The 26,195-nt window shown below is 38.7% G+C and overlaps 1 protein-coding gene across 1 annotated transcript in view; it reads left to right on the forward strand.

Moving 5' to 3' along the window:
- Positions 1 to 24,686, forward strand: part of DENND5A (DENN domain containing 5A) — a 52,374-nt gene extending 27,688 nt beyond the window's left edge. The window contains exons 10-26 of the mRNA XM_068148021.1: positions 345 to 495; positions 1,063 to 1,156; positions 2,831 to 2,938; positions 3,866 to 3,997; positions 5,018 to 5,170; positions 5,977 to 6,081; positions 8,278 to 8,362; positions 9,336 to 9,420; positions 10,286 to 10,414; positions 12,481 to 12,602; positions 14,454 to 14,599; positions 15,110 to 15,228; positions 16,397 to 16,578; positions 17,436 to 17,518; positions 18,348 to 18,471; positions 19,398 to 19,566; positions 20,626 to 24,686. Of these exons, the coding sequence (XP_068004122.1) occupies positions 345 to 495; positions 1,063 to 1,156; positions 2,831 to 2,938; positions 3,866 to 3,997; positions 5,018 to 5,170; positions 5,977 to 6,081; positions 8,278 to 8,362; positions 9,336 to 9,420; positions 10,286 to 10,414; positions 12,481 to 12,602; positions 14,454 to 14,599; positions 15,110 to 15,228; positions 16,397 to 16,578; positions 17,436 to 17,518; positions 18,348 to 18,471; positions 19,398 to 19,566; positions 20,626 to 20,809 (2,171 nt within the window). The 3' untranslated portion in view covers positions 20,810 to 24,686. The remainder of the gene's footprint in view (positions 1 to 344; positions 496 to 1,062; positions 1,157 to 2,830; positions 2,939 to 3,865; positions 3,998 to 5,017; positions 5,171 to 5,976; positions 6,082 to 8,277; positions 8,363 to 9,335; positions 9,421 to 10,285; positions 10,415 to 12,480; positions 12,603 to 14,453; positions 14,600 to 15,109; positions 15,229 to 16,396; positions 16,579 to 17,435; positions 17,519 to 18,347; positions 18,472 to 19,397; positions 19,567 to 20,625) is intronic.
- Positions 24,687 to 26,195: the final 1,509 nt, after the last annotated feature.

Raw genomic sequence — 26,195 nt, forward strand, 5'->3', positions numbered from 1 at the left:
TGAAACTCCAAAGAAATAATCCAAAAAACCTGAGGTGTAAAGCTTAAGTGAGGAACTAAATGATATGTGGGAAACTGACATGTGAGATGCCAGTCATGCAATGTTTAATCAAACTCAAATATTTTCCTGCATACTTTGTGTGAAAAATGCTTGAGCTTAAGATATTTTGGTGGTAGCTCTTTCAAGTTTAATACACTCTTGTATTAGTGTACCTGTTGGGTTCAGTAAGGCTCTTAAATTTGAGATCCCCTTTCAGCTAAGGGTGTGTGATTATAGATTCATAGACATCTTAAAAAAACCCACAAAAACAAACAGCAAGAAAGTTGTTTTGTTGTTTATTTCAGAGAAATCTATTGAATTAAGGCTAGCAAAAATAGATCACACTGCAGTCCACCCACACTTGCTGGACATGAAAATTGGACAAGGGAAGTACGAGCTTGGATTTTTTCCCAGACTTCAGTCTGATGTTTTATCCACTGGACCAGCAAGCAACAAGTGAGTATAAGCTAGGACAACAGGTACTGGATCTTGGCAGCATCTATAGAATGGTACTAAAGCAGAGATATTAGAAAGCAGTTTCAGTATCTCGTTTTTTAAAGTGAGAACAAATCAGGTGATGTGGGTTGCATGTGGAGTGTTTTTCTTGTGACTTTTCCCCCCTTTTTAAAATCGATTTCCAGAAGCAAATTGACTTAAGAACGCCTTCTTACATTTGAGGTGTTACTTTTACAGTGATGTACTTCTGGGCAACAGCAGATCTCCTTATTGGGTCTCAGTTAAGAGCTACCAAATGTTTTAGGATATCTTTTTACAAAAACTTCAGAGAAACAGGCAAAGAGTTTCAGTTGTTACTGGATATCACAAAAGAATGGAAAAACACAAAGCAAATGTGTTGGATTCTTCTACATAGATTATTTGTGTGTGTTTCCTTCTGCACTTTGTCAGATGTAATTGATATCAGTGTGTTCAGTAGACAATAAGAAGAATCTCCTTATTTCCCCCATTGCTTCTGCTCTTCACCTGACTCTTGACATTTGCTTAGTAATATTCCCCTGTCTGTAGGTGGACAAAGAGAAATGCTCCTGCACAGTGGAGGCGGAAGGACAGACAGAAGCAACATACAGAGCACCTGCGTCTTGACAATGATCAGAGAGAGGTGAAAGTAGTTCAACTATAGAGATCTGATGATTACTTTTAGCTAATTACCTAAATTATTCTCTATAACCCCTGTGAAATGTCTAGACAGTTACTTGTCATTCAACTCTGCTCTTCCTTATGTGTATTTAATACAAATGAAGTTCCTGGTCCGTTGCAGACCCAAGACACTTGGTTTGCTTATTCCAGGAATTATGCCATTTTTGCCTCCTCTCAGGACAAAAATGTTTTATCCCATGTATAGGAGAGTTCCCTGAAAATGTCATCTCACACTTTTTAAAGTGTGTTGTGGTTTGTTTTTTTTTTAACAAAAAACAACAGGGGGTGTATTTGTGTATTTGTGGGGAATTAATCTGAAACATTTTTAGCCATCTATTTCCTATCTCTAAATAACTTAGTCACACTGTATTTCTTTTGTATATTTGATGAAGAAAAGATAACTGCCTCTAAAGAATGATTATTTTCATCCTAAGATCAGGAGCGTTGCCTTTTGGAGTTGCCTATTTTTCTTCTGTAGACCATAAAAGAGGTCTTAAGGTGGCAAAATAACAACCTCCTGATAAAGTGGGTGAGCCCCACCCATATTGTCAGGTTTGTGTCTGCTTGTTTTTACACAGCACACTCTGATGCTGATTTACCCACCTTCTGAACTAATCTTCTCTCACAGTGCTTCTACAGCTGGCAGTTACTCTTTGTAGTGAAGGGATTTTGAAAGATCTGGGTGATGTGAACTATTTACAGTACAGTTGTGATTCATATGCTACAGACAGCAACCTGTTACATCAACTGTTGATTTATGAGTAATTCCAAGAATAGTCTGTTTTTAAGTGTCAGAATTATTTTTTTATTTATTTAGTAAACCCAAACCTTTACTTTTGTTTAAAGGTGTGTTGTTTGTTGGAGACAATACTCTCTTGCTTGTTAAATACCTTCAGAAAGGCTTCATTTGGAATTTTGAAGTATTCTTCCGTTTGTTAGGATAGTGTTGTCATGTTCAAGTATCTTTATCCAGTTCATTCTTTTATGGTGGGGATAAGTTTAGTTGCTTTTCCAGTGTCCTCATTTCCAGAATTTTCATAGTGGTTTGTAAAATTTAGTTCAGGTGTAATAGTGTCTTCTATGTCATCCATAACCATGTAACAGGAGAATGTCTATGTAATAAAAGCACCTAGGAGTAATTTTGGGCTCTGACATGTTCCATCTGCTCAGATAACTCTGAAATGCTTTTTACTTAGAAGTGGCAGAAGTGAAGAATAGTTGATTTGTAACCTTTTAACAATTATATTTGGCACATGTAAACAGCTGAGAAATCAGGGAGGTAATTACAAATGCAAAATTCTGTCTCTGGTCTCTGGGGCTATTTGTTTGCTTTTTTCTTTTCTTTTTTTAACTGACTCTTCACAAGTTTATTATCCTGTAGCAGTTATTCTGTCACATAAGGCAAATAATTTCTGAGTTTACACCAGTTCAAGGATCGAACACCATCTTTTCTTTTTTTTACTTTCAGTTTCATTACTTGTGAATTTATGTTGAATGCTTGGGAGTTCTGCATTGTATTATGTCTTCACTCTTTCCCTTTTCTGTTTTGCATGCTTGCTTTTATTACTTCATGTGTGCTTACCACTTTCACTTTACATGATCTGCTTGGCTTTTTGCTACCAACTTGTCCTGCCAGCACCTGGATTTTTCCATGTCAGAGCTTCAGTTGCAGTTATGTTTAGACTGGGACCAGCATGATTGGCCCTTCATGCCCTCTATAAAATCTGTGTCAGAGCATTATCTGGTATGTCCAATGCACAATTAAACTGTAATCATAGTTCTGGATAAAGATGCATAATTAAATGTCTGTGTCATACCTCTTTAGTGCAAGGCTGAGGGAGGAGGTGTGGTTTCCCTTCTTTGCTAAGATCATATCACATTTAACAAATCTGTCTATTCACTGACTTTCCAGTTGGTCCTTATTTCAGTGTAAGATAGGGAAGTTACCTGATAGCCTAAAATAGGTACTAATTCTGAGTGTTCTGTCAATGCTTGTACAGGACTTTATCACTAACAGTTAGCTGTACCCTAACCAATCTGTGATCACTTGGCTGTCAAAATGTTTGTCACGTTATTCTTATGACTCCTTCATGGCAGTAACAGGAGCAGAAAAGCTGCATTTTTGATCAAGATTATACTTGAAAGAGATGGCTCACAAGCGAGAGTTGCAGCATTTTGCAGCTGCTTGCTGAGAGACTGGGAGGGTGGGTAAGAAAAAGGAGATGTGCAGGAATGCAGGGCATAGCACAGATGTCAGATGTTGTCAAATTGAGGTTTTTTGTAGTTCCCATGTTAACCAATCTGCCATTTGAGTAGTCTTGGTCTAGTTAATCATGACAGATGTACATTTTATATGAAAATATAACAGGACAATCCTCAGTGGCAGTGCGAGTAATTGTATCTCTAGCCATCTAAATAACCCTGTTTTCATTATTCAGCAAAGTGTGTTCTAATTCTAGACAGACAATGTAACTGGAGGTTTGACCTCCAGTGAAATAGTACCTGAAGTGTCTCAGTCCAGTATAATGCTAGATGCTTTTTTTGAGAGAGGATGTGATCCCTTCCTCCATCTTGCACAGGGGTGGGTTATAAAGAGGAAATTTACCCTTTTTGCTTGGCAAAATGATCTCACACTTTTATCTGTGTGTGTCACTTTTCTACCCCAATATAGAAGTATATACAAGAAGCCAGAAATCTGGGCAGCACTATTCGGCAGCCCAAGCTGTCTAACCTCTCTCCATCCGTAATTGCACAAACAAACTGGAAGTTTGTAGAAGGCTTGTTGAAGGAATGCCGAAATAAGGTAATCCAGAGAAGAATTCTGTTCTCTTGCACCTCTTATCCATCTTTTATGGACCATTTTGTGGCAAATGCGTTTGAATTCCCCTGTTCTGCTACCTATTTCCGTTTTGTCCACATAAAGGTTTTTGCATGGTAATGAGAATTTCAGGAAGAGATAATATATTTAGAATTTCACTATGCATGTTCAGCTCTAGAGAGTGCAGTTAGAGCAATTACCAGACCAGGTGAGGAGGAGAATAAACTGGAGACTAACCTGTAGTTCTTCATCTCAATTAAGATTGCAGTAAGGTGCCTAAGGGAGTATTGCTCATTTGAGAACTACTCTAGAATAGCAACAAGATGAAAAAATATGTAATTGATGGACAGAAGTGATTCCCTAGTAATTTTTCCCTCCAAATAGCTCTGTGATGAATATAATGTGACTGGAAGACTGTACTTTAAGAGTTGGTGAGAGCTTTGTTGATCAGTATGAAATTGTGCACATGTTAGGATGGTGTAGTTCATCAGAAAACTCAAGGGATGCACTCCATAATGGGTTTGGTTTAAATGCAAATACCTGTCTGACAGGACAGAGTCTTACAGGAATGATCTATCCCCCTGCTGCTCAGAAGCACTTGTACACATTCATGCCCCTGGGGAGGCAGTAAACATAGCGTACTGCTCCCCATCTGGCACTCGCCAGGTTTCAAAAGCACCCACGACCTGTGTTGCAGGGCTTTGCTGCTATGCCTCTAGGTTGTCAGTATGTGTCTTGCCCTTGTCTTTGGGGTTTCTGTGTGGAGAAACCCAAGTTCCAAGTTAGAAAGACAGAAGAGGCTGCAAAGTGATCCATGTGCTGTCATGGCTTGCAAAACAGGGATAACAGAAATGCAGTGGACTAGCTTCAGAAATACTACATCCACACAGTTATCCTGCCAGACCATTGCTGTCATGTGTTCCTTGTTGGGTATTCAGAAAGTGTAAGTGATCTTAGAAGTTTCTGTGGAAAGAATTAATTCTCTCTTGCCTTGTCTTTTTTGAGACCAAGAGGATGTTGGTTGAAAAGATGGGTCGAGAAGCTGTGGAGCTAGGTCATGGTGAAGTGAATATCACAGGTGTGGAAGAGAATACCCTGATAGCCAGCCTATGTGACCTCTTAGAAAGGATATGGAGTCATGGCCTGCAAGTCAAACAGGTGAGCAACACATATTCCTCTATGTTGCAGGGCACACTATAAGAGTTATGCTCTTCCTCTCTGCTTTCAGAGGATACTCCGTGTGTGTATACAGTTTAAATACTTGTGTGTGTACCCTGGCCTTTTTCATGTCAATTACTGCTCCCCTGTCTGTCTCCACTTTTTGCTCTGGGGTATTAGCAAGTGCATGTGTAGATGTGTTCCACAGATGACTTCTTGGAAAACTTTCTTTTAGTTTAAACTGGGATTTTGTTTTGGTTTTTGGTTGTGGTGTTTTTTAAATAGGATGGTAAGTAACACTATTTCTGTATTCTTAATACTTCTGTTAATGAAGTTGCATAGTCTGTAAGGCAGCATATACAAAAGGTGCTGTCAGTGGGATATGGTATGGGTTTTCATGAAGGATAATCTAGTTTTTAAGAGTAAAACTCTTGCTATTTTGATTCTTCCTGAATGATGTAGGGAGAGTTGAGTGACACGGAAACGATCAATAGTTAGAGTTGTTGGTTTTCGTATGGAATTAATAATTGTTTGGACTCAGCTGTGGGACTAGATGGAATTTGGAAGGCTTTTATAATTTCCTTCTCCTTTGTATAAAGGAATAGTGAGGACAGTGAGAATTAGAGCTCTCTTTTTGAAAGAATGTGCAGAATAATTGTATGCAATCCAGACAACTGTAATTCAGTGTCTTTGTTCCCAGCACCCAAGCATCAGCGTGTACATCTGCTCTCCTCAAACTATATAGCAGTTCTCTATGTGAAGATTTATCATGTGATTCTCTCCCTTCCCTCTTGTATATCACTTAGGATAGAAGCTGTACTGCTTTCATCTTAGAAGACAGAGCATCAGTATACTCTGCTTCAACTCAGATTTGGGCCTTTCAGACCACCAGACGGCCAACCCTACATAAGGTTAATGCTTTGGATTGATTGCAGATGCTGGCAAACAGTGCTGAATGGTGGAATAAATAGAGTGGTGGAATATAATAGAGGCCTGATGGAGGAAGTACAGTGCCTCTCATATTATGATCCACAGCTTCAAAGAAACAAAAAGGGAAAAAAAGGCCAGCCCTAGCAATTCTCTGTGTACTCTGGCCTTTATTAAATATGTAAAAGCTTGCTGGTTTATACATTGATTTTATTTTATGTTTCAATAATGAGCCAAGGAATACTCTTCTTTCTCAATTGACCATAGTAATGAGGATGGCTTTCCTTCCACCAATCCCTGCTTTTACCTCCTCCCTGCTAATGAACCCTGATAGTCCTATATTAGCTACCACATGTAAAGTGAATCCAGACCTTCTTTTGCCCACAGAGCAATGCAGGAGAGCTGTGGGATGTAGGGTGTAATGACTGAAATAGTTAGAACTTTCAGAAGCCCTTGGTTATTCCCTTGCCTGTTCTCTGTCCCACTGCTTTCCTTAGGCTGTCTTGCTTTCCTTTGTAGATATAGCTTGCGCCATCATTGCTATTTGGTGAAGTTAAAGGAGAGTAAACGAAGTGGGAAGATCTATACTGCATGAGTTCTTACATTCATCATGTTTGTTGACATCTATTTGCTGCAGGATCCTTTCTTTGCTGCTTTTTATGATCCATGGCAGTTCTCCTTGCCACCGCAGCTGGTTGCTGAACAGTAGACTGTGTGTGCATGTGTGTGTTTGAGAGAAATGCTACTTCAGATGTAACTGTTCCCTGGTTGCTGTTTTTCATTCTCTCTTTCTGTGTTTTTGTAAGACTTGCAATTTTGGTTTTTCTTGTTGGATTGGTCAGGTGCATACATGAGGCACTGGGCTTCTCTGGACTTTTTTATATCTTCACCACTGAATGCATATTTTTAATCTCTCTCAACACGGATGTTACAGACACTGTTTTATCTTCTGAAGGCATGCCACTTCTGGAATAATCACTCATGGTCATTAGTTCTTTGTGTTGGCTGTAGTGAGCTGTAGGACTGAAGTGTTTAGAGATTTTGAAGTGATTTTTTATAAAACCAAACAAAACAGTTTCAGAATTGAACCATAATTACTGTACCTCTAGGAAGATGACACTGATAGTCCTGAACTGACAATGGTTGCATTACGGTCGTGGTTTGTTTCTGCCCAAAGCTGCAAATAAAAATATGGGTTTATAATAGGACTGCTTTTCTGAAATGCAGAATTGGTAAATCTTTACTGGGGTTTCAAGTTAATACAATAATTTAGGAAGATGATAAGTAATGATAATGAATTCCTTCTGTAAATAATTCCAATTATGTAGTGAAGAGACCCTGTTCAACGACTGCTACCTTTCTGTGGCTTTGTAATATTTTGGTTTATCATGCAAAATATTTTGGCATAAATACAAGAATCTTTTGGGTTTGCCAGCAAAATATTTCCTCACACTCTACTTTAAGCCACCAAAAGTTTAAGAAAGCAACATAATTAGCAAGGTGCACCTTTTCAACATCATCTGATAGCTCTGTCTTGGCCTAAATACTACTTTAAGTTGGTTTTATAATCTGTAGAGCTGGAGTATTCTTGCAGATAAGCTTTCATTGTCCTGCTTGTGTTTGGGGTTGTCTGACCGTGTTGGTGATTATTCAAGTCCTTTGCCTGATGAAACTGAAGGAGATCTTTTGAAGTTCTAAAAATTGACAGCATGCATCTGGTTGCCCTAAATTACCCTGAAGGGAACAGGTGTGGAAGACTTGATCTTGGTTTATAAGATGGTTTACTCAAGCTGACTCTGTAGTCTCTTACCATTTCACTGCTGGAGAGGTGGGGAGGGAAGACAGCTAGTTACAGATTACAGCCCAGACATAGTGTTTCACAGGCTTTCAAATGTTTTACTGTCATGTTAATGAACTATGAGAAATAAACTTTAAGTGACTTTTTTCCTGTTACCAGAATCGTTAGATCACGGTAGTTTGATTCTTGCTTTACTTTCTCAACGTCTTTACAGCTCCCAAGCACCTTCAGTTTGTGTCTCATTTTCGTTTTTACCAATGACTTTGTAGGGAGAAACATAGTTTAAAGCAAGTTTTTGTTATGGCTGATACTTTCAGTGATGATTTACACTTTTTTTTTTTAGCTGATGGTGATTTCTTTAACTATTTGTTTTTATTTTTAGGGAAAGTCTGCTTTGTGGTCTCATCTCTTACACTACCTAGAAAACAGACAGAGAAAAACTACATCAGGCAGCTTCAGTACCTCAGGTGAGATTGGCTTTCACTGGAAGAAGATGATAAAAAAGACTGAGTAAGAGCTGCCTGCAGGTTTGCACCATACAGAAATTGTTTACTTGGAAAGAGTCTTTACTCAGCATGACTGAATCAAGTATTCTGTCTGGTGTATTGTGAAAAATAAACTTGTTTGGATGTAGTATTTGACAACTAATCTGTTTCTAAGGTTATTAATGTGATATTTAAGCTCTATTTCTTGTGTAGATGGGGGCCTTTGGAGAGAACAGTGGATTTGAGGGAGGCAGTGTGTGGCCTTTTGTTTTTGCTTTTTTTATATACAAGCACAAGGACCTGCAAGCAATCAAAACCAAAGATTTGTAAAATACTAAGGTCTCATGAGTGCCACTTGGTTTATAGTGTTTTTGCATATCAGATAGGAGTTACCATCATTTTTGTGCTTTCTAACTTGAGATTGAGGGGCAGGAAGTGATCTAATGTACAACGTAATTCTGGAGTAAAATTTGAGAGAGTAATAATATTGCTTAAAAAAATCCAAAATGTGCTGGTTTTAAACACAGTGTTACAAGAGCATGCAGAGTGATAGATTAGTTAATCATATGATGTGTGGTGTACTGAGAAACACATCCAACGCTGTTTTCTGGTGTCGACAGTGCCAGTTTTACTACCTAGGAAAAAAATAGTGTAGTCTTTAGAAAATAAGACCTACACAAATCAAGTATTAAGGCATTTGGTGTCATAGCAATTTCAGATGAATGTAAGCTCATAAACATGGTAATGCTCAGAGTTTGCTGCTGTGCATAACCACCTGTGTAGCACATTAGATTTTCATGTCATTTCATTTGTAAATAGGTCAGAATATCTTCACACAGCAGTGTGTCATCAATAACACAGAGTGCAAGCTGGTGCTAATTCACCTTTTAATATTGATTTTTAAAATCTTTATATGGATTTCTACTAACAAGAGATTCTGTTCTTCTGAATCTAGGAATACTTCTTGATTCAGAAAGGAGAAAGTCTGATACCAGTCCAGCTATGTCACCTCTTAGAATCTCTCTCGTCCAGGATATGAGGTGAGTTTAAACTATTAAAACCAAGCTTTTCACCGACCTTTCGAAAAGCGTGTTTCATACTGAGGAGATTTTATTTTGTCACAGCTATTAGCTTATAAAATACCCTGACACAGTTTTAATCTTTTTAAAGTATTCTGTACCATTTTATTTCCGCAGGAAGGTGTGTGGCTAGTGTTTTGCCAGTCATTGCAAAGGTGGCTGTGTAGCTCTGAGCTTATTCTTGCTTCTCTGTGAAGAAAGCAGTTTAAAGAACTTGTCTGATCTAATGAGTTAGATTCTGATATTGAGTACTGTAGTTTGAATAAAACTAACTTCCACTCAATACTTCCTTTTCATGACATAAAAAAACCCAGTATGCAGAATTTCTAAGTTAATTCTGAAAGGATTTTTCTTCACTCCTTTTTCCTGCTAATATCTATTATTTTTTTTCCAATAGGGAGGAGTGAATGAAGGGTTTTCAAGGGACAAACTTATCCTTTAAAAAGATATTGTTTGTGTCTTACATGCAAAAACCCCCAAACTACTAGTGAGCATGCAGAGACAGTATTTAATTTTCCAAACAACTAAGCCATAAATATTGCAGTGTTAAGGTACAGAATGATTCTGAAGTCATGTGAGGCAATGGGCCTGGTTTGGAATTTGGTAAATAGGGCACTGCTTTGCAGATACTTCCGTTTCAGAGTTGTAGTCTTTTTGAGCTAGATATGAAGGAATTTAAGTAGTGATGAATATTAAGGTGATTATGTCTTTTTTCGAGTAGGTTGCCTGATGTTTTGCATTCTTGGCAGAATTTCTTCTTCAGCCTAGCTCTTGGTTCAAAAGAACTCTCACTCTTTTTTTTTTCTTTTTCTTTTCTTTTCTCCAGGCATATCCAGAACATTAGTGAGATCAAAACAGATGTTGGCAAGGCCAGAGCCTGGGTTCGTCTCTCTATGGAAAAGAAGTTGCTTTCTAGGCATCTAAAACAGCTACTTTCAGATCATGAGCTCACAAAGTAAGATGGTTTATCTTGGGCAAAATTTAAAAAAAATTTAACCTCTTCAGTTGTTTGATTTAAAAAAAAACTTGGAATTGCCTCTTCTTCCCTCTTCTTAACAGTGTGCAAAAGGAATAGAACAAGCTAGCCTTCCAAGTGTGTCTCTCTAGCTGTGTATGAGCTGTTTGGGTATGAGTCAATGCTGGTATCCTTCAGATATAGAATGAGTTCTATCAGCATAGACTGTCTGCGACTTTGAGGTGCCTCCAGATGTGTTTCTGTCTCCAAATTTGAGCCATTCTTGTAACTCCTTCCAGTATTGTGTAAAATAATGTAGCTAAACCACACCGGAAGTTGATTTTGAAGAGAGTGGGTGAATGGTGTCCATGCAGTATCTTGATGGTGGATAGGAAGGCTGTGATGATCAGTTCTTGCACCTCATTTTGGGGCAATAAGCACAAGATGAGATCTGGTAATGCTTTGAAATTTTTCATCTAAATGTTTCAGAGTGTGATTGTCCACATCTCTAGATCAAACTGACAGTGTCTCAACTTTGTTTGTCCTCTCCTATGCAGTAAAGGTTTTACATTTATAGTCTGATTAGGAATGTACAGTGAATTGCTTTTGTAATAGTCAAATATCTGCTAATTATTTGAGATTTGACTTGTAGTGAATTATGTTGGACTTTCTGATGAAGCTGTGGCCTTTCAACAGTGAGCAAGGGAAATCATCTGAAGGACAGAGTGAGGACAGCTAATAAATCTACCTGTACCTCTAAATTAAGGTTAAGCTTCTCCAGTGAAGTCAACAGTCCAGATCAGGTTAAATTTAGCACTGCTTGTCCTATGCAGAACAAATGCTGTGATAGGACTTTCCACACAGCACAGCACTCCACCCCACACCCACAACCAAAAGAAGGTAAAAAAACCAACTCTCTTAACACTGACCAATGCACTATCAGACAGATTGTGATTCTTTCAGAGTGAGAGAGCAGGAAAAATATGTTTTAAATGAAAGTGACCCTCTGTGTTTTGTGCTGCATATTTAGATACCTGACTTGAAGAAGGGTGTTCTAGGCAGTATGGGTTTAAACAAGTCCAGTGAGGTACTACAAGTAATTGTGCAGTTTGTGCCATTTTAGGGTTAACATGATGGTGTGTTGTACTTTTTTAAAGCATCTGTTAGATATTTTAATTAACCTATTCTCTTTACTTGGTATTTGCTAAGAAATAAAAGCCAGAAACATGTTTGGTTTCTTTCTAGTCTGCAAAAGGACTCACATTAGGGAATGGAAGGAAATCACATAGATTTCACTCCCCTGAGACCTCTATGTGCATAAGTAAACAGAAATATTAAGCATTGGAAAGGCAGGACAGCATATACCCTTGTGGACAGACTGTCTATAAATATGTGGTTTACATTTGTTCAAATGAAATTTGGACATGGTCACCTGTGAGACCCTTGTGGGTTTGCTGCTCTTGTGGCTATGGGCAGGTTATGTTAATTTAAGGCTCAGTATCTTTATTTCCATTGAACGTTTCCTGTCAATCCCTAGTGTTATGTTTATTGTGTAAGTTGAGAGTATATTTGTGTGTTAGTCATTATTGATTTGTTTCACAAATTTCTGGCTTATGAGTCACTTGCTGACTTGTTTGTAATTGATATCTGAAATTGAGGGGAGTTGTCAGGATGCCCTCCTGGCAGGAGCAAGCTATCCATGGCTGTGTCAGCATTCTTTACTTCAGTTCTGTTATTTTACATGGCCAAAAGAAGTCAGAGAATTTTTTCTAGGGAATTCTTTTAGGATATTTTTGGGTAGGAGGAGACTCTCAAATCACCCCAAACCTTGATTTCAAGGGGTGGAAAATAAAATGAAGTATTGGACTGATGTACTTGGGAGACCTCAGACTTGCAGATTTTCAACATACCTTGGCACATTAAATACTGTTGGCTCTGCCAATAGCACTTATCATTTGTAATTGCTTGCACATTCTTTATAGTCTACCAAATAGCTATGCACAATAGAAAACCCTTCACTGATAGCATCTTGTTGCTATGAGAGATTATTTGTTTTGCTTTCTCAGAAAGCTCTACAAGCGTTACGCATTCCTCCGCTGTGATGATGAGAAGGAACAATTCTTGTATCATCTCCTGTCCTTCAATGCTGTTGATTACTTTTGCTTTACCAACGTTTTCACAACAATCTGTAAGTATTTACTTTCCCTGGAATGCTGATCTCCAGATTTTGTTGAGTCTTATCCAAAATTCTAAACAGCTCTGAGCAACATGCCTGACTGTTCTTGTTCTGCTTTCTTCCTGATACCCTTCCCTGCATGCCGTGATCCTCTCTGGTGGGCAGTAGTGTCCATCTTTGTGTCACTAGCTTTAATCCTTTTAGTTGGGAGAGAGTTCTCAATGTTTTGTAGTGGCCTTGTTTGCATCATACTAGCAAGAACAGTACAGGCTGTTCATTGTCAAGGTAAGAATATTAACATATGCTAGGAATTTAAAGGAAAACAAAAAACCTTTACTCTTTATATGCTCAACCTACTTTGCCACACGCCTATGTTGGAGTTTGGGGTAACAATGAAAAGTCCCTTGAAGACTGCATCAACACTCTGCACCACATTGAAGTACTTCCCCCTTCCACTTTTTTTTTAACAAAAAAGATATCCTAGAAAAACGTTTTACCTGGTGTTTGTGATGCTTAAATGTGTTAAGAGTTTTCATGCATTTTGTGTGCCTGCAACCACAGGACCTCACTAGGATGGCAGAACAAGGGGAGATTTTAGCAAAGCTTATAAAACTGGGGGTGGTGTGTGAAAGGACCCCGTTGGGCCCAGGGTAGGAGCTACCCTTGATGGTATGATGACGAGAGTACGTTTGTGTGTATGAAAGACAAAGCAAAGTTTTGGTCTTCTTGTGGGCAAGTTCTGGACAATGATAAAATCTGGCTTGCTGGGTGCAGTTAAGTTGTCACGTACTTTAAGATTATCAGCACGGAAAATAAAAAGGTCAAACATTTTAATTCATTTTTAAATGCTGCAATCATCAAGCTTTTAAGAAAATCCAACCTCCAAATGCTTTCTTGAGGGCATGGACAGCTGAGGAGACGTTGAGGAAGAAATGTATTAAATGCTTTAGCTGAAAAGCCCTAACTATAATCCATTTATGCCCTATAAAAGAAGGGCAGACCGCCAAGAAGCACAAGGACCATTCAGCTAATTGGATTTTGTTATAAAAGTTTGGATAATAGGGGGCCATGCATAAAATGCCAGGCAATTGAAGAGCAGATGCGTTTCCTCAGGAGCACATGCTTCGTGAGTCAGAGAAGGGGTTGTGATTCAGGTGCTACTATGTTGAATTAGTCACTGGTAAGCTGAGAGACCAGAAAGTGTTTGAGCATGAGTGGTGCAAGTTAAAGAGAGGAAAAGGTTGATTGTTCTTTTTAAAGTCAAGGAGTCTTACAGTTAGCATAACTAAGAGCAGCGTGGTATGCAGAACTTTGCAGCACTATAATGTATTTGCACTGCATCTGTTCATCCACAGTGGTAGATGCTGCTGCAAGCAAAGACTTCCATTAGTAATTGAACAGGAATTGATGTTGCTTGTGTAGCGTGCGTACATGCACACAGGAAGCAGGCAGTTAGGAGCTGAGCATTGAGCTGCATGCTGAGTTACAATGCAGTCCTGGATAACGTGGGTATTCTCTTTGCTGCCTTGTTTCTAAGGTGGGGGCAAGTAACTGTCTTAATGATGTGTTTTGAGGCTGGTAAATGAAGTTACCATACCCATGTGAAGGCATTATGCCACTCATTTTTTCACTTCACAGCGTTTTGCTACCAGCTCTGCTTCTTGATGGCAGCTATGTGTATGCTTCCTGACTGTCAATCAGTGCTTAATGTGCAAGTGTTAGCATGGTTAAATAGCAGCTCTGATGTTAACATTTCATGGGACTGCAGTATTGTTTTATGACTGTCTTTTCCTCTCTCTTCTTTAAAGAGGTTCTCCTCTTTATCCTTCAGTTTTGAAGTGTTATTTCTTTTTGTGTTTGCAGTGATACCATACCATATATTGATTGTTCCTAGCAAGAAACTTGGTGGCTCAATGTTTACAGCCAATCCTTGGATCTGTATCTCGGGTGAACTGGGTGAAACAGGAGTCCTGCAGGTTCCCAGGAATATATTAGAAATGACTTTTGAGGTTTGTATTGCTTGATACAAAAAGTGCTTTGTGTGTTCAGTCTTAATTTCTCCACTCGCTCTACCACCTTGCCATACATTTAATATCTTTATGTGGATAGTCACAAGTATTTCCTGTGCCTATACAAATGTAATCTATATTTAACAACGTGCAGAGTAAAATGACTGACAAAGCCTTAGTGCAAGGATGGACAAGACTCTATGTTACAGCTTTTTGCTGTAGTGCTGGGAGGTGTCTTCTGTTGCAAACAAGAAAATGATTCTGCTCTGATTTTTGTGTGTGCACACTCACTGGGTAAAATGTAATCAAGCAATCTAGTGCAACTGATGTTCTCCCTGCTGATTAAAATGGTATTTAACAAAACAAAGCAAGCCCAGAATCCATCATATGGTCAGAAAAGGAGAATCACGTTTCTGATTCCCCTGTCTGAGCGTGTTCTCTAATAGTTTACTCCTCTCACATGCTGCTATCTTTCTATTTACTCTGACAAACTCTTTCTTTAATTTGCAGTGCCAGAACCTGGGAAAACTGACCACAGTGCAAATAGGACATGATAATTCAGGGCTGTATGCCAAGTGGCTAGTGGAATATGTTATGGTCAGAAATGAAATAACAGGGCATACTTACAAGTAAGTATCATCCTGACATTTCATGTTGGGTAAGTAGAATTTCTGTGAGGAGCTGGCACGGTAGGGCTTGTTTGATTAGAAAGGTCTTATCTTCTGGGACTCAACAGCTGCTGCTACCTGAAGGCATAAAAATACCATTTGGCTTCTGGCATGAAACACATTGTGATTCTTACAAAATTAAACAGAATTTTCAGTTTGCAAATGCTTGTGTCTGGCCTCAAAACATGGGTAGAGAGATGAACTGTGCATCTTAAAAAGAACCTGCTGTGAGCCCAAGGAAGAAATAGCAAGTTAGAGTTTGCTACTTACCACATATGAGTGGTATTTTATATTAAGCCTGAATACTCTAGGTGTTATAGAGGGACCATTAGACACAAGTTGGAACATAAGGGCTTATGAGTGCTAGAAGCCTGTGTTTGCATAGTGAAGGTAAAGAAATGAAACTTACAGTAAGAGTTCAATTTATTTATGTTAGTTACAGCATAGTTTGCCCTGTCTTTTGTTTAGAGAAACTGGTAGGTGCATGTTGGTGACAAATTGGCAGGTGAGTCCACTCAGTTTTCCATACCAGTTTGTAATTAAATGAAAGGGCAAGATTCTATTTTTGGATGCTGTTCATCTTTCTGATTAAGCTGATTAAGCTGACATCAGCATTGATTCATAGAAAGCGATAATGAGCAAATGAGCACGTGTGCTTTCTAGTGTCTGATGTAATATCTGGGTTTCAAGAGAGGTATTGGTGCTTTGGAATTTCAGTGTATGTTTAGGGTTTTGTGTTTTGTTTTTATTTTGTGACTGGCCTACTACTTAACCTATTCAGTGAAGACAAAGGTGTATTTCACCACCCATCCAGAGTGTTGTGGGTCTTCCCCGGCAGCTCTTAAATCATCTGTTACAGGCAGGACAAGACAAAATCTGCCACTGCTTTGGAGATCATCTAGTGCAGTATTAGGCACAAATCTAGAACTGAAAAGCTATTTTGCTTTTTGCTCCCTCTGCTGGCAGAAGCTAACGCCAGGACTTTGCTGTTTGTTGCTGGATAAGTGAAGTATTTCTAAGAACTCTACTAGAAGAATTTGAGCTTTATGCAACTGTAGTTGGAACTCTTTGGCATGGAATTGAATGTGGATTGAAGGACCTGATCAAGGTATCTCCTTTATGTTCTTAGGTTTCCCTGTGGTAGGTGGCTTGGAAAGGGAATGGATGATGGTAGCTTAGAGAGGATCCTGGTCGGAGAGTTGCTGACTTCCCACACTGAGGCGGATGAGCGGCAGTGCCGAACACCTCCTTTGCAGCAGTCACCAAGCATGATCAGAAGATTTGTCACTATTTCACCAAACAATAAGCCAAGTGAGTGATGTAGGATGTTTTGACTTGTATTGTTATGCTTCATTGCATGAGGAAAGCTGCTTGCAAACAGAACTGTAGTTTTCCTTATATTTTAGAATAGTAGCTTGGAGAGGACCTGTGAAACTCAGCCCAACCCCCCACTCAAAAGTCCAGCTCATTTCTGAATTGCTATCCTGAGCAACCTGTTCTTCAAGTTTTAAAAATCTCCAAAGATGGAATAAAGATACCTCTGGACTCCTAGTCCAGGTCTTATTTGCCCTAGTGGTGTTTTCTGTGTTATTGTCCTTCAATTGTGGAATGAATGCTATGGGGGAAGGTAGAAATTTGCTGCCCTGGCTGTATCTATCACACATGGATGAAAAAGCTTGCTAGTGGTTTCTGTTCATGGACTTCAGACTTCACTCTAGATCAGTGTATTTGGACTTTCTTACTCTTGATAAATCAGGTGGTTACTTTGTTCCCAAGCATGCTTGGGCTTACAGTGAAACTATCAAAGGCAGTATTTCCAGGATGCTCAGGTTTGGTGGTCCTAATCAAAGCACAGCTCTTTTTAGCTGTGGGCCCTGGTCTGAAAATTTACGTAACATGTGAAAACCCTTTCCACCTGGTGTGTTGAAACACTAGAATGTTAACTTTGATACCAACCCAAAATATCTCAGTTTCTACCTCCTCCACAGTGAATAAACATAGAATTGGATTTCTGTTGCCCACAGTCCAGCACCTTTTCAGTACCATCATGAGCTATACTGGTTCATGCTCCATTTTTTGTGTATTTGTGGTATGCTTTCTCTCTCATGCACAGGTACTGTTTCTAAAGCTGTTACTGAGTGAGTGGATATATTTTTTTTATTTTACAGAGTTAAATACTGGTCAAATACAAGAAGCTATTGGTGAAGCTGTCAATGGTATTGTCAAGCATTTCCACAAACCAGAGAAGGAGGTGAGAAGCTGTTGTCTGTGTAGTTCCTCTCTTAAAACTCCTATTAATGAGCATTGGAGAATAGATAACAGAGATAACTCAATGAACAGCCATTTGTTTGAAATTTACTGAAGCAGAGCAAAAATGAGATATTGAGACTACACTGTTAAAACAGTACATCCTCAAGTATCTCAGTTTTGCTGTTAACTGGAGCATTCTGTTAAATACTAAAATTCTACCAAGAGTATTGCCTCCTGTTTAGTTTGTTCTGGATTAACTGTCACAGCATGACAAATTAATATACAGTATAATCCTGTCTGGTAACTACCAGCTAGGTGATTGCATTTACACAGTCTCAGGTGGTCATGCACTGGTTTTGCAAAATAGATTTTACCATTGTGTTCTAAAGAAAAATGTGGGTTGGTTTTCTGTTTGGTTGGTTGGTTTTTTAGGTTTAAAAATGGCAGTAAGTGTTGTTTTTGTTAGTAAGTAAAACATTCTGAGGCCCCTGCTACAATGGTCTTTCTTACTTAGTAAAAGAAAATATTTTCTTAATTTTTTGGTAAAGTTGGTCATTATTGCAGGTAAAATCTGCTCATGATCTCTTTGCCTCATTTAATGATGACAGGGCTCTGAAACTTCTTTCTTCACCCTCATTCTTAGAGAGGTCAATAAATGTTTGAGTGCTCAGTACTTTCAAGAACCAGACCATCCTGTCAAGGGCCGCAGTTGACAGGAGAGAGTAACTTTGGGCATTGGTTGTTTAGAAACTGGTTTCAGTTAATAGATGCATGACATTCTTGTATCCCAAACTGATACAGTGTGTGTGCTTTCTGTGTGTGCTTGACAGAGAGGCAGTCTGACGCTGTTGCTGTGTGGAGAAAGTGGACTTGTTTCAGCTCTTGAGCAAGTGTTTCAGCATGGATTTAAATCACCCAGACTGTTCAAAAACGTCTTTATTTGGGACTTTTTAGGTAAGTGGGACAAAGACATACCAAAACCCATTTGCTTGAAATATTCTCATCCATGTTCCTTATCATGGCCAGTGTCTCAGCTGGTGTGAACAGCATATTGCTTGGAGGCAGTTGAATTGCTGCAAGAGCTCCTATCTCCTCATACTGTTGAGAGGCTCATCCATCTTCTGCCGAAGCTGATGCTGTACTTAATACAGCAGCTGGACTTTAGCCTTCTAGCAGTAATAGTGTAAAACAAATTTTCTTGTGAGTTGGTGAATTGACATATAGTAACCTTGTTCTTAACTGAGTGCATTGAAAGCAGTAAGTCACATTTTGAAGAGGTTGAGTTGCCTTACAAAGTGCAACAGGTGGATCTAGTGCCAGTGGTACTTACTGGATGTTGTAATAAAGGGCTCACAAACATATGCTTCTTCACATGATGGTCTGGATCCTTTGATATTTATCTGAAAATCAACTGAGTACACGAACAACTTTTAGAGAAGGAATTATTTGTAACAGTGTTTCAGTGTTTTGAATAGGTCCTTAGGCATCACTTTCCTCCTCAGTATTTTTCAGAGGGAATGAGGTGGAATCCCAGTTTAACACACGTGGAACAGAGGACTAAATCGATTGAGAAAATAGTGCCTAAACATAATCATCCACAAAATGTATGGATGAGCTCTGAATCTAGACTTTCCAGCTTTAATTGCCCTTTCCATTCATGCTGATTCGCCAACAGTCCAGCATGAGCATTGGACAGCTTTTGGATTTCTAACCATTCTTATGGGAAAAGCATTACACTGAGGTGGTACTAAACGTAATCATCTGAATTTGAAGATCATAGTACCTAATGGTTATGTTCCAAGCACAGAATGACATTTCAGGTGTTTTAGGCCTGTGCTATGCACTGATGAAACTTCATTATCTCCCACCATTCTTTTAAGAAAAAGCACAAACATACTACGAGACCCTTGAGCAGAACGAGATGGTCCCAGAAGAGAACTGGCAGACAAGGGCCAGGAATTTCTGTCGCTTTATCACTGCTATCAACAACACTCCTAGAAACATTGGGAAGGATGGCAAGTTTCAGATGCTAGTGTGTCTTGGAGCCAGGTACAGAAAAAAAATTTCTTTATTAATATTACTGATATTTTAATAAAATGCAAAGGCCTTTGCATGTTAGCAAGACAAAGCCACACAATTGCCAGGTTGTTACTTATTAAGTTCTTTGATGTAACTAAGGGAAGGATAAAGTGAGTCAGAGCATGGCTGAGTTGTTAGGGGTGTGCAGAGTGGGAATTCTAAGATGCAAAATTGAGTATCCCAAGGAACCAATCAGGTGAATCAAAAGAGTCTGGAGAAGAGGAGGCTGAGGGGAGACCTCATCACTTTCTACAACTACCTGAAGGGAGGTTGAAGTGAGGAGGGGCCAGCCTCTTCTCCTTGATGACAGGCAACAGGATTAGAGGAAATAGTTACAAGCTGTGCCAGGGGATGTTTAGGAAATACTTCTTCCCTAAAAGGGTTGTCAACCATTAGAATTGTCTGCCCAGGGCAGTGGTGGAATCACCATCTTGGAGGTGTTTAAGCTGTGTGTGGACCTGGTGCTCAGGATCAGGGTTGAGTGTTGACCCTTCAGTACTTGGTTGAAGGTTGGACTGGATGATCTTTGAGATCTTTTCCAACCAGATATATTCGGTGATTCTGTAAAGGTAGTAGGCTGGTGTGAACAGCCTCCCTCTCATGTACAGCTAGCAAGGTTGGAAGATAAAACCAGAAAATCATCTGTCAGTGAGACCTCTCCAGTTAATGGCTTGGGTGATTCCCTACTCTCCACCTATTTATTGTAGGAGCTGGATAGGAGGGAAGCTGAGACCATCTTAGAAGCCTCTTGACACAAAGGCAGTGGAGCAGGCTAGTGACTTTGGGCCTGCTTGGGACTGCCAGGCCTCCCAGGAACTATCTTTTGGTGTGAAGGGGTGGAAGGCATGGAAATGTGTCTCTCTCAAATGCTCCCTACCTAAACAAATTCCAGACAGTCACTCTCTCTTCCCTGTCTTATATACAAAGAAAATGGTAGGCCTGTTTAGAAGTCAAAGAATAAAAATCATGTCAGTGAAAACAAGAAATTAACTTGGTTTTGTCTTTATTTACAAATGTCTACTTTGTCAGAGACCACCTTTTGCATCACTGGATCGCCCTGCTTGCCGACTGCCCGATCACAGCACAGATGTATGAAGATGTAGCACTGATTAAGGATCATACTCTTGTGAATTCTTTGATTCGAGTGCTGCAGACCTTGCAGGAGTTCAACATCACGCTGGAGGCATCTCTTGTCAAAGGAATCGATATTTGACCTCTTGTCCCACAGAAAAAAAACTATCTTATTGAAAAAAAAAAGAAAAACACAAAAAAAATGAAAGAAAAAAGCAACAAGGAATGGATCTCTTTAGTATGCAAACGTTCTGTCTGCCAGTACACTGTATTGTGAACTTGTTCATGGCCCTAAAATGCAACTTCGACTTTTCTTGAAGGAAACTCCAAAAAATAGTACAGGCAAATGGATAGAAGCTGTAAACTCAATGTAAAAAAGAGGATTTTGGTATAAATCTATTTTAGAGTTTATTTGCTGATTTGCTTTTTACACACTTTCATGTGAAAGAAATAGAGATGAGTATTGTGCAGCTTATTTTAAAGCTGCAGTATTTCCTTGCCATAGAAAATGTGCAGTGAGCCTTTCAGCATTCTGTGAACTTGCCTTCAGATATGCTGTATGTCATAGACCCCAGTGTATACACTCCATTTCTGCTGACAAGGTCATTCTATAGTTTTTAAACTAATATTTTATATATTAACATTATTACCAAGGTTTGATTTTTAACGTGATGGGTCATGTTTTGCTGCAAGGGAACTACAAATCCGACGTGTGCTTTTTTTTTTCTTTTCTAAGAGCTCCAAAGCACTGATTTGTCAACAAATTATTTTTTTTTTTTCCTTTATTTTTGTTGTCAGTGTTATTTGTAGTGAACTCCAGGAGACTGAACCATGAAATGTGCAGAGATCGAAGTAATATTTTTCATATTGGTACGTAATTGCACAGGAGAAATGAAGCGTGGTTTTTTTAACTGATGTTTCTTATTTATTTAACCTATTGTTGTGGTTTCTTAAGTTGCCTTTCAAAAAACACAACCTCTTCTATCATAGGACTGGCTATATTATGTTGCAATTCAGAATTTACAGTGCAGCCCACTTAAATGGAAAAACCTGGAATAATTGTTCATGACACCAAAATGTTTTACATCTGAACCAGCCTTTTGAAGTTAGGTGTATGGTAGCTGCTGGTAATTCTATTTAACTACTAATGGAGGGACATGATTTCCCCAAGAGCCAGATAACTAAGCAAAAATGGTTATATCCCCACAAAATAATAATGGTATACCTTACTAACAAATACTGGCATTTCTTAATTTTGCTGAAAAGACAGTGAGTAGTAAGGGTCTTTTTCCTCTTTTCCTTCTGAATTAATATGACTTGGATCCTGTTGCCACGGACTGCCTCATTTGGAGTGCTTTTGTTTTTGGCAGAGAAAGCTTTAGTCTTCTTCAGCAATAAAATACAAACATTTTGAAAGCCTAATTTATTAGAGATCTAGAACTTGGCAGATGCCTAATGGCACCTCTGTTCATTTGAATCCTCTGATAAAAATCTCCTTGAAATGAATATGTGACTGAAGAACAGGCTAATTTACCAGCATCACAAATTACTGTACAGAATTCAGGGCTATGTATTTAAGAGGTCTCCACTGTATAAACTTTCTCAGTATTGTCTTCTGTTGAGAAGCAGAGTCCAAGTTTTTCAGTTCATACAATGTTGTAGCACCTTTTCTTTACCTACAACTTAGTCACATCTTACAGTTTGATTTCCATAATTTAAGTGTAGCACATGTATTAAATTTTTGACTATTTTTACTTTTGTCCTATTTATTTCATTATTAAACTGAGAAGTTCCTTTGTCACTACTTATCAGAGCAAGATTCTTTCTTGATTTCACAGTAGCATTAGGAAGGTGCAAGGGCAATGTCCAAGCCACTCCTCATGCTGCATGGATGTGAATTCTTTCCCAGTCTGGAGTGTACAAGAGCATTTCACAAAATGATTTTGTGGGTGCAGGTTTGGTTTTGTTGTTTTCTTTCCAGCTTTGGAAGGGGAAAAATAAAACAGATGTACTTTCATTCTAAGAATTTCATGTATTCTACTTAATATGATGGAATAATCTTTATATGCTTACCCCAAATTGCTTGTTTATATATTAATAATAGCAAGAAAGAAAAAGTTTTACAATGCTTTCAGCTATATTTAAGATGACTTTACTAGGCCTGTGGATTTCACAAGGAATACATCTGTGTAAGAAAGCAGGATTACACAAGTTCACCTAGTGTGGCACGATACCATTGGTTTAATGGCTTGCTTTGGTGTGGATCTTTCTGGCTTCATGGCAATTGGTGATACCTGGGATGAATGTAGGCTGGCATTTGCTTATTCTCAAGTGGTGGGTTCTTTGCCTAAAACTTGAGAGTGAATCTGTCCATTACTGACGGCATCCTGTGTGCTATCTGTCCAGGTGCAGAAGGAAGCTATAGAGGTCATCTTCCCAGCTCCTCAGTTACTTGAATTTCACAGGCAAGACCACTTTGTGGTGGACCCTTCCTCCTTGTTTCTCAAGGGGTCTCTACTTAATCCTATTATGTTTCAAAGTACTTTTTGCTATGGATTTTCAAGTCTGGAGGGGTTTGCTCTACTGAAGCAGCAGTGGAAGGTTCTGAAATGGAGCAGAAAAGGTCTTGACTTTATTGGACCCAAAGGCCACCATGGAAGACAGATATTTAATATAGCTATATCATAGCCTATGCTAAGATTTTGGGGAGATACTTGGCTGGCATTTCAAAGGACAATTCAATCTGTAGTAGCAGCCATAATCCCTACTACTCTTCAGTATTACCACAAACTGACCTACTTCTTTCACTGATGTAGGATCAGTTCCATAGAGTAGTGTTGGGATCCAGCATTTGCTCCTTCCCTGCCTGTCTGCTGAACTGAATGGTTCTGCATAAAAACAAATGGTGTAGTCGTCGTCTTGCACTCTAACTAGAGCTTTGTAAAATCCTTCTCCCTTTTTAAAACTTGCATTGCATTTGCAGTTCAGAAATGAACCAAAGAATAATGCAATTGTAACCTATTTTTCCTGTCACTTTTCTAAAGATGGGAGCAGGTTTGGGAGGTGCAGGTTAATGTGGCTCTGCTGTTTTGTTGGTTTTGGTTTTTTTTTTGGTAACAGTTAATGGGAAAAGAGATTTTATTTAACAGCACACACACATTCTGTAGAGAGAAATAAAATGACAAAAATTAAGTAGCTGACAATACAGCAATTATATAGTGCTAAATTGGCCAAACTTTTATGGGCTGATAACCTGATTTGAGGAAACAACCCAGGCTATCACCTGCCAACTCTTTAGGCACTTCTGATAATGCTGTCAAGAGTTCGTACAATGGTACTTTATACAAAAAGAAATTGCAAATTAATACAACTTGGTTAAATTATAATGAAACACTATGATGATAAGTTTATATTAAAAAAGCACCTTTACCTGCCATAAACCTAACCATCTGTCATTCTGTGGCTGAAAACATACTTACGGACTGCAGACTATTCCACAACTTTTTCCATTATGAAGACTGTTTTTCAGCTTGTTCAAATGAAACCTACTAGCTGGATGATCCATTATTTTTAATGTGTTTTGAATTCATGACTATGTTAAGATTTCTGCAGTGAAGCTATTCAGAGTTAACTTTTTCTGTATATTGTCAAATGATTTTTGTCTGTAGTGCAAGTTACCATAGGATACTTGAAAATACTTGAAGATACTGTACACGTACTTCACATCTTTGTAGCTCTTTATTTTATACCTAGAGGATGGCTGTTAAACTAAGATGAAGCATCAATACCTTATAAACTATATATTTTAGTACAAGGGGAAATCTCTGGCTTGGTTTTTTAATGGGTAGGTGTTGAAGTTTACATTATAATGGCAAAACCAGGTACTGTTGTCCTTTTTTATTTTTTCCTGTGACATTTCAATCCATTGGACATTAAATGTGAATTGGATATACAAAACAGTTTTACAGGTGTAGCTCATTTGCTCAATTGCAATAAAATTTGTCTTTTAACATGAAAAATAGCAATGTGCTATTTTCAAAAACCTTGTTATAATCTGGCTAATCATCTGTTCTTCTTCACCTGACTGCAGGTACGTGTGACATTTTGGTGTCTGATTTCAGGAGCTATTTTTGGAACAGTTTACTATGTGCCTACCTCCCAGCACCAGTGTAGCCTTCTTGCAAGCAGTTGTTGGTCAGATGGCCAACAGTGCAAGCAATGCCTACTCAGTAATCAAGGAGTGGGGAGTACAGGAACAGGAAAGCGAAGGGACTAAAGCAAATCTTGCAAAGTATCTGTAAGTACACTCACATAGATGTGCTGCCATTTTTATTAGCTTTTTTCCCTATTTTAGAGCAATTTCTGATCCTAATAACCAAATTCGGTAGAGGTCTCCAAATTTTATGTTCTGAAAAATACAATTGGTCACCCCTATGGATCACATAATTGTTTGGGTTGGAAAAGACCTCTAAGATTATTGAGTCCAGCAGTTGACCTAACACCACCATGGCCATTACACGATGTCCAGAATGCCATAACTGGATGTTTTTTGAACACCTCCAGGGATGGTGACTCCATGACCTATGTACCATGTGCTCAACCTTTCTGTGTGAGAGGATTCATACAGAGATGAAGGAATTATTGGAAATGTAACTATCTGATGCCTCAAGTATAAGGATAAGTGAGAAAGAAGCAGTGTCCTCCAGGTGTCTGAGATTCAGACATCTGTGACGTGCGTACCCAAGCATTCTTGCCTGTATTGCCCATTTGTTGCCTTTTTTCACTCCATCTTTGCCCAGGATGTATCTGAATTGACAGATAGTCCCAGAGGAGGAATTACTGGGTGCTGGTGCTTACTGACATCTGTTGAAGAGGAGAGTTTGAGTGCTAGGCAATGATTGTTGAATAACTACTCCGAACACATGGGTCTAGAAATGTACTTATAGTTTGTTTAGTTCTCACAAAAACCCACAAATGTCTAAGAGCTGCACCAAGTAGGTCTTTGTCTTAAGAGTTATATCACATAGCAGAAAAAGTCTCCTTTTTTCACTATTAACTCAAAGATGTGTACTCATTAATAGAACACACTACATTCAGTCCTGCAATAAACAGGAACTGTTCTTCATTTCAGTGACGGTGGCATTTTAAGATGCAGATCTTACAACATTTAAAATGTCACTGGTGGATCTGGTGTTTCTTTCAGGCATGTTTTTTTCCTAGAGGCATAAAAGAACTTGGACAAGAAGTATAAATTGTGAGAGGGTCTTTTAGAATACCTGTGACCAGAGTTAACCCCAGTTTTCATGTCTGAGATAAGCTGTGTGCAGGTCCTGCTCCAAGGAAGGCCACTGTTAAATTGCAAATCTGAATGCTAAAGATGTCATTTTCAGCAGAACTCAACAATCTACCTGGTAGCTTGTGAAGCCCTTGGATAGTAAGATGGAAAGTCTAAGAGCAAAAGTTTGAGTGATTAATTTCAAAGGAGAACAATTGTTTGAAACCCTGTATACGTACAGAGATGAGTAAGA

Source organism: Melanerpes formicivorus, unplaced genomic scaffold (genome assembly GCF_026170545.1).
Source record: "Melanerpes formicivorus ecotype bairdi unplaced genomic scaffold, bMelFor1.0.p_v2 SCAF_16, whole genome shotgun sequence".
NCBI lineage: Eukaryota > Metazoa > Chordata > Aves > Piciformes > Picidae > Melanerpes > Melanerpes formicivorus.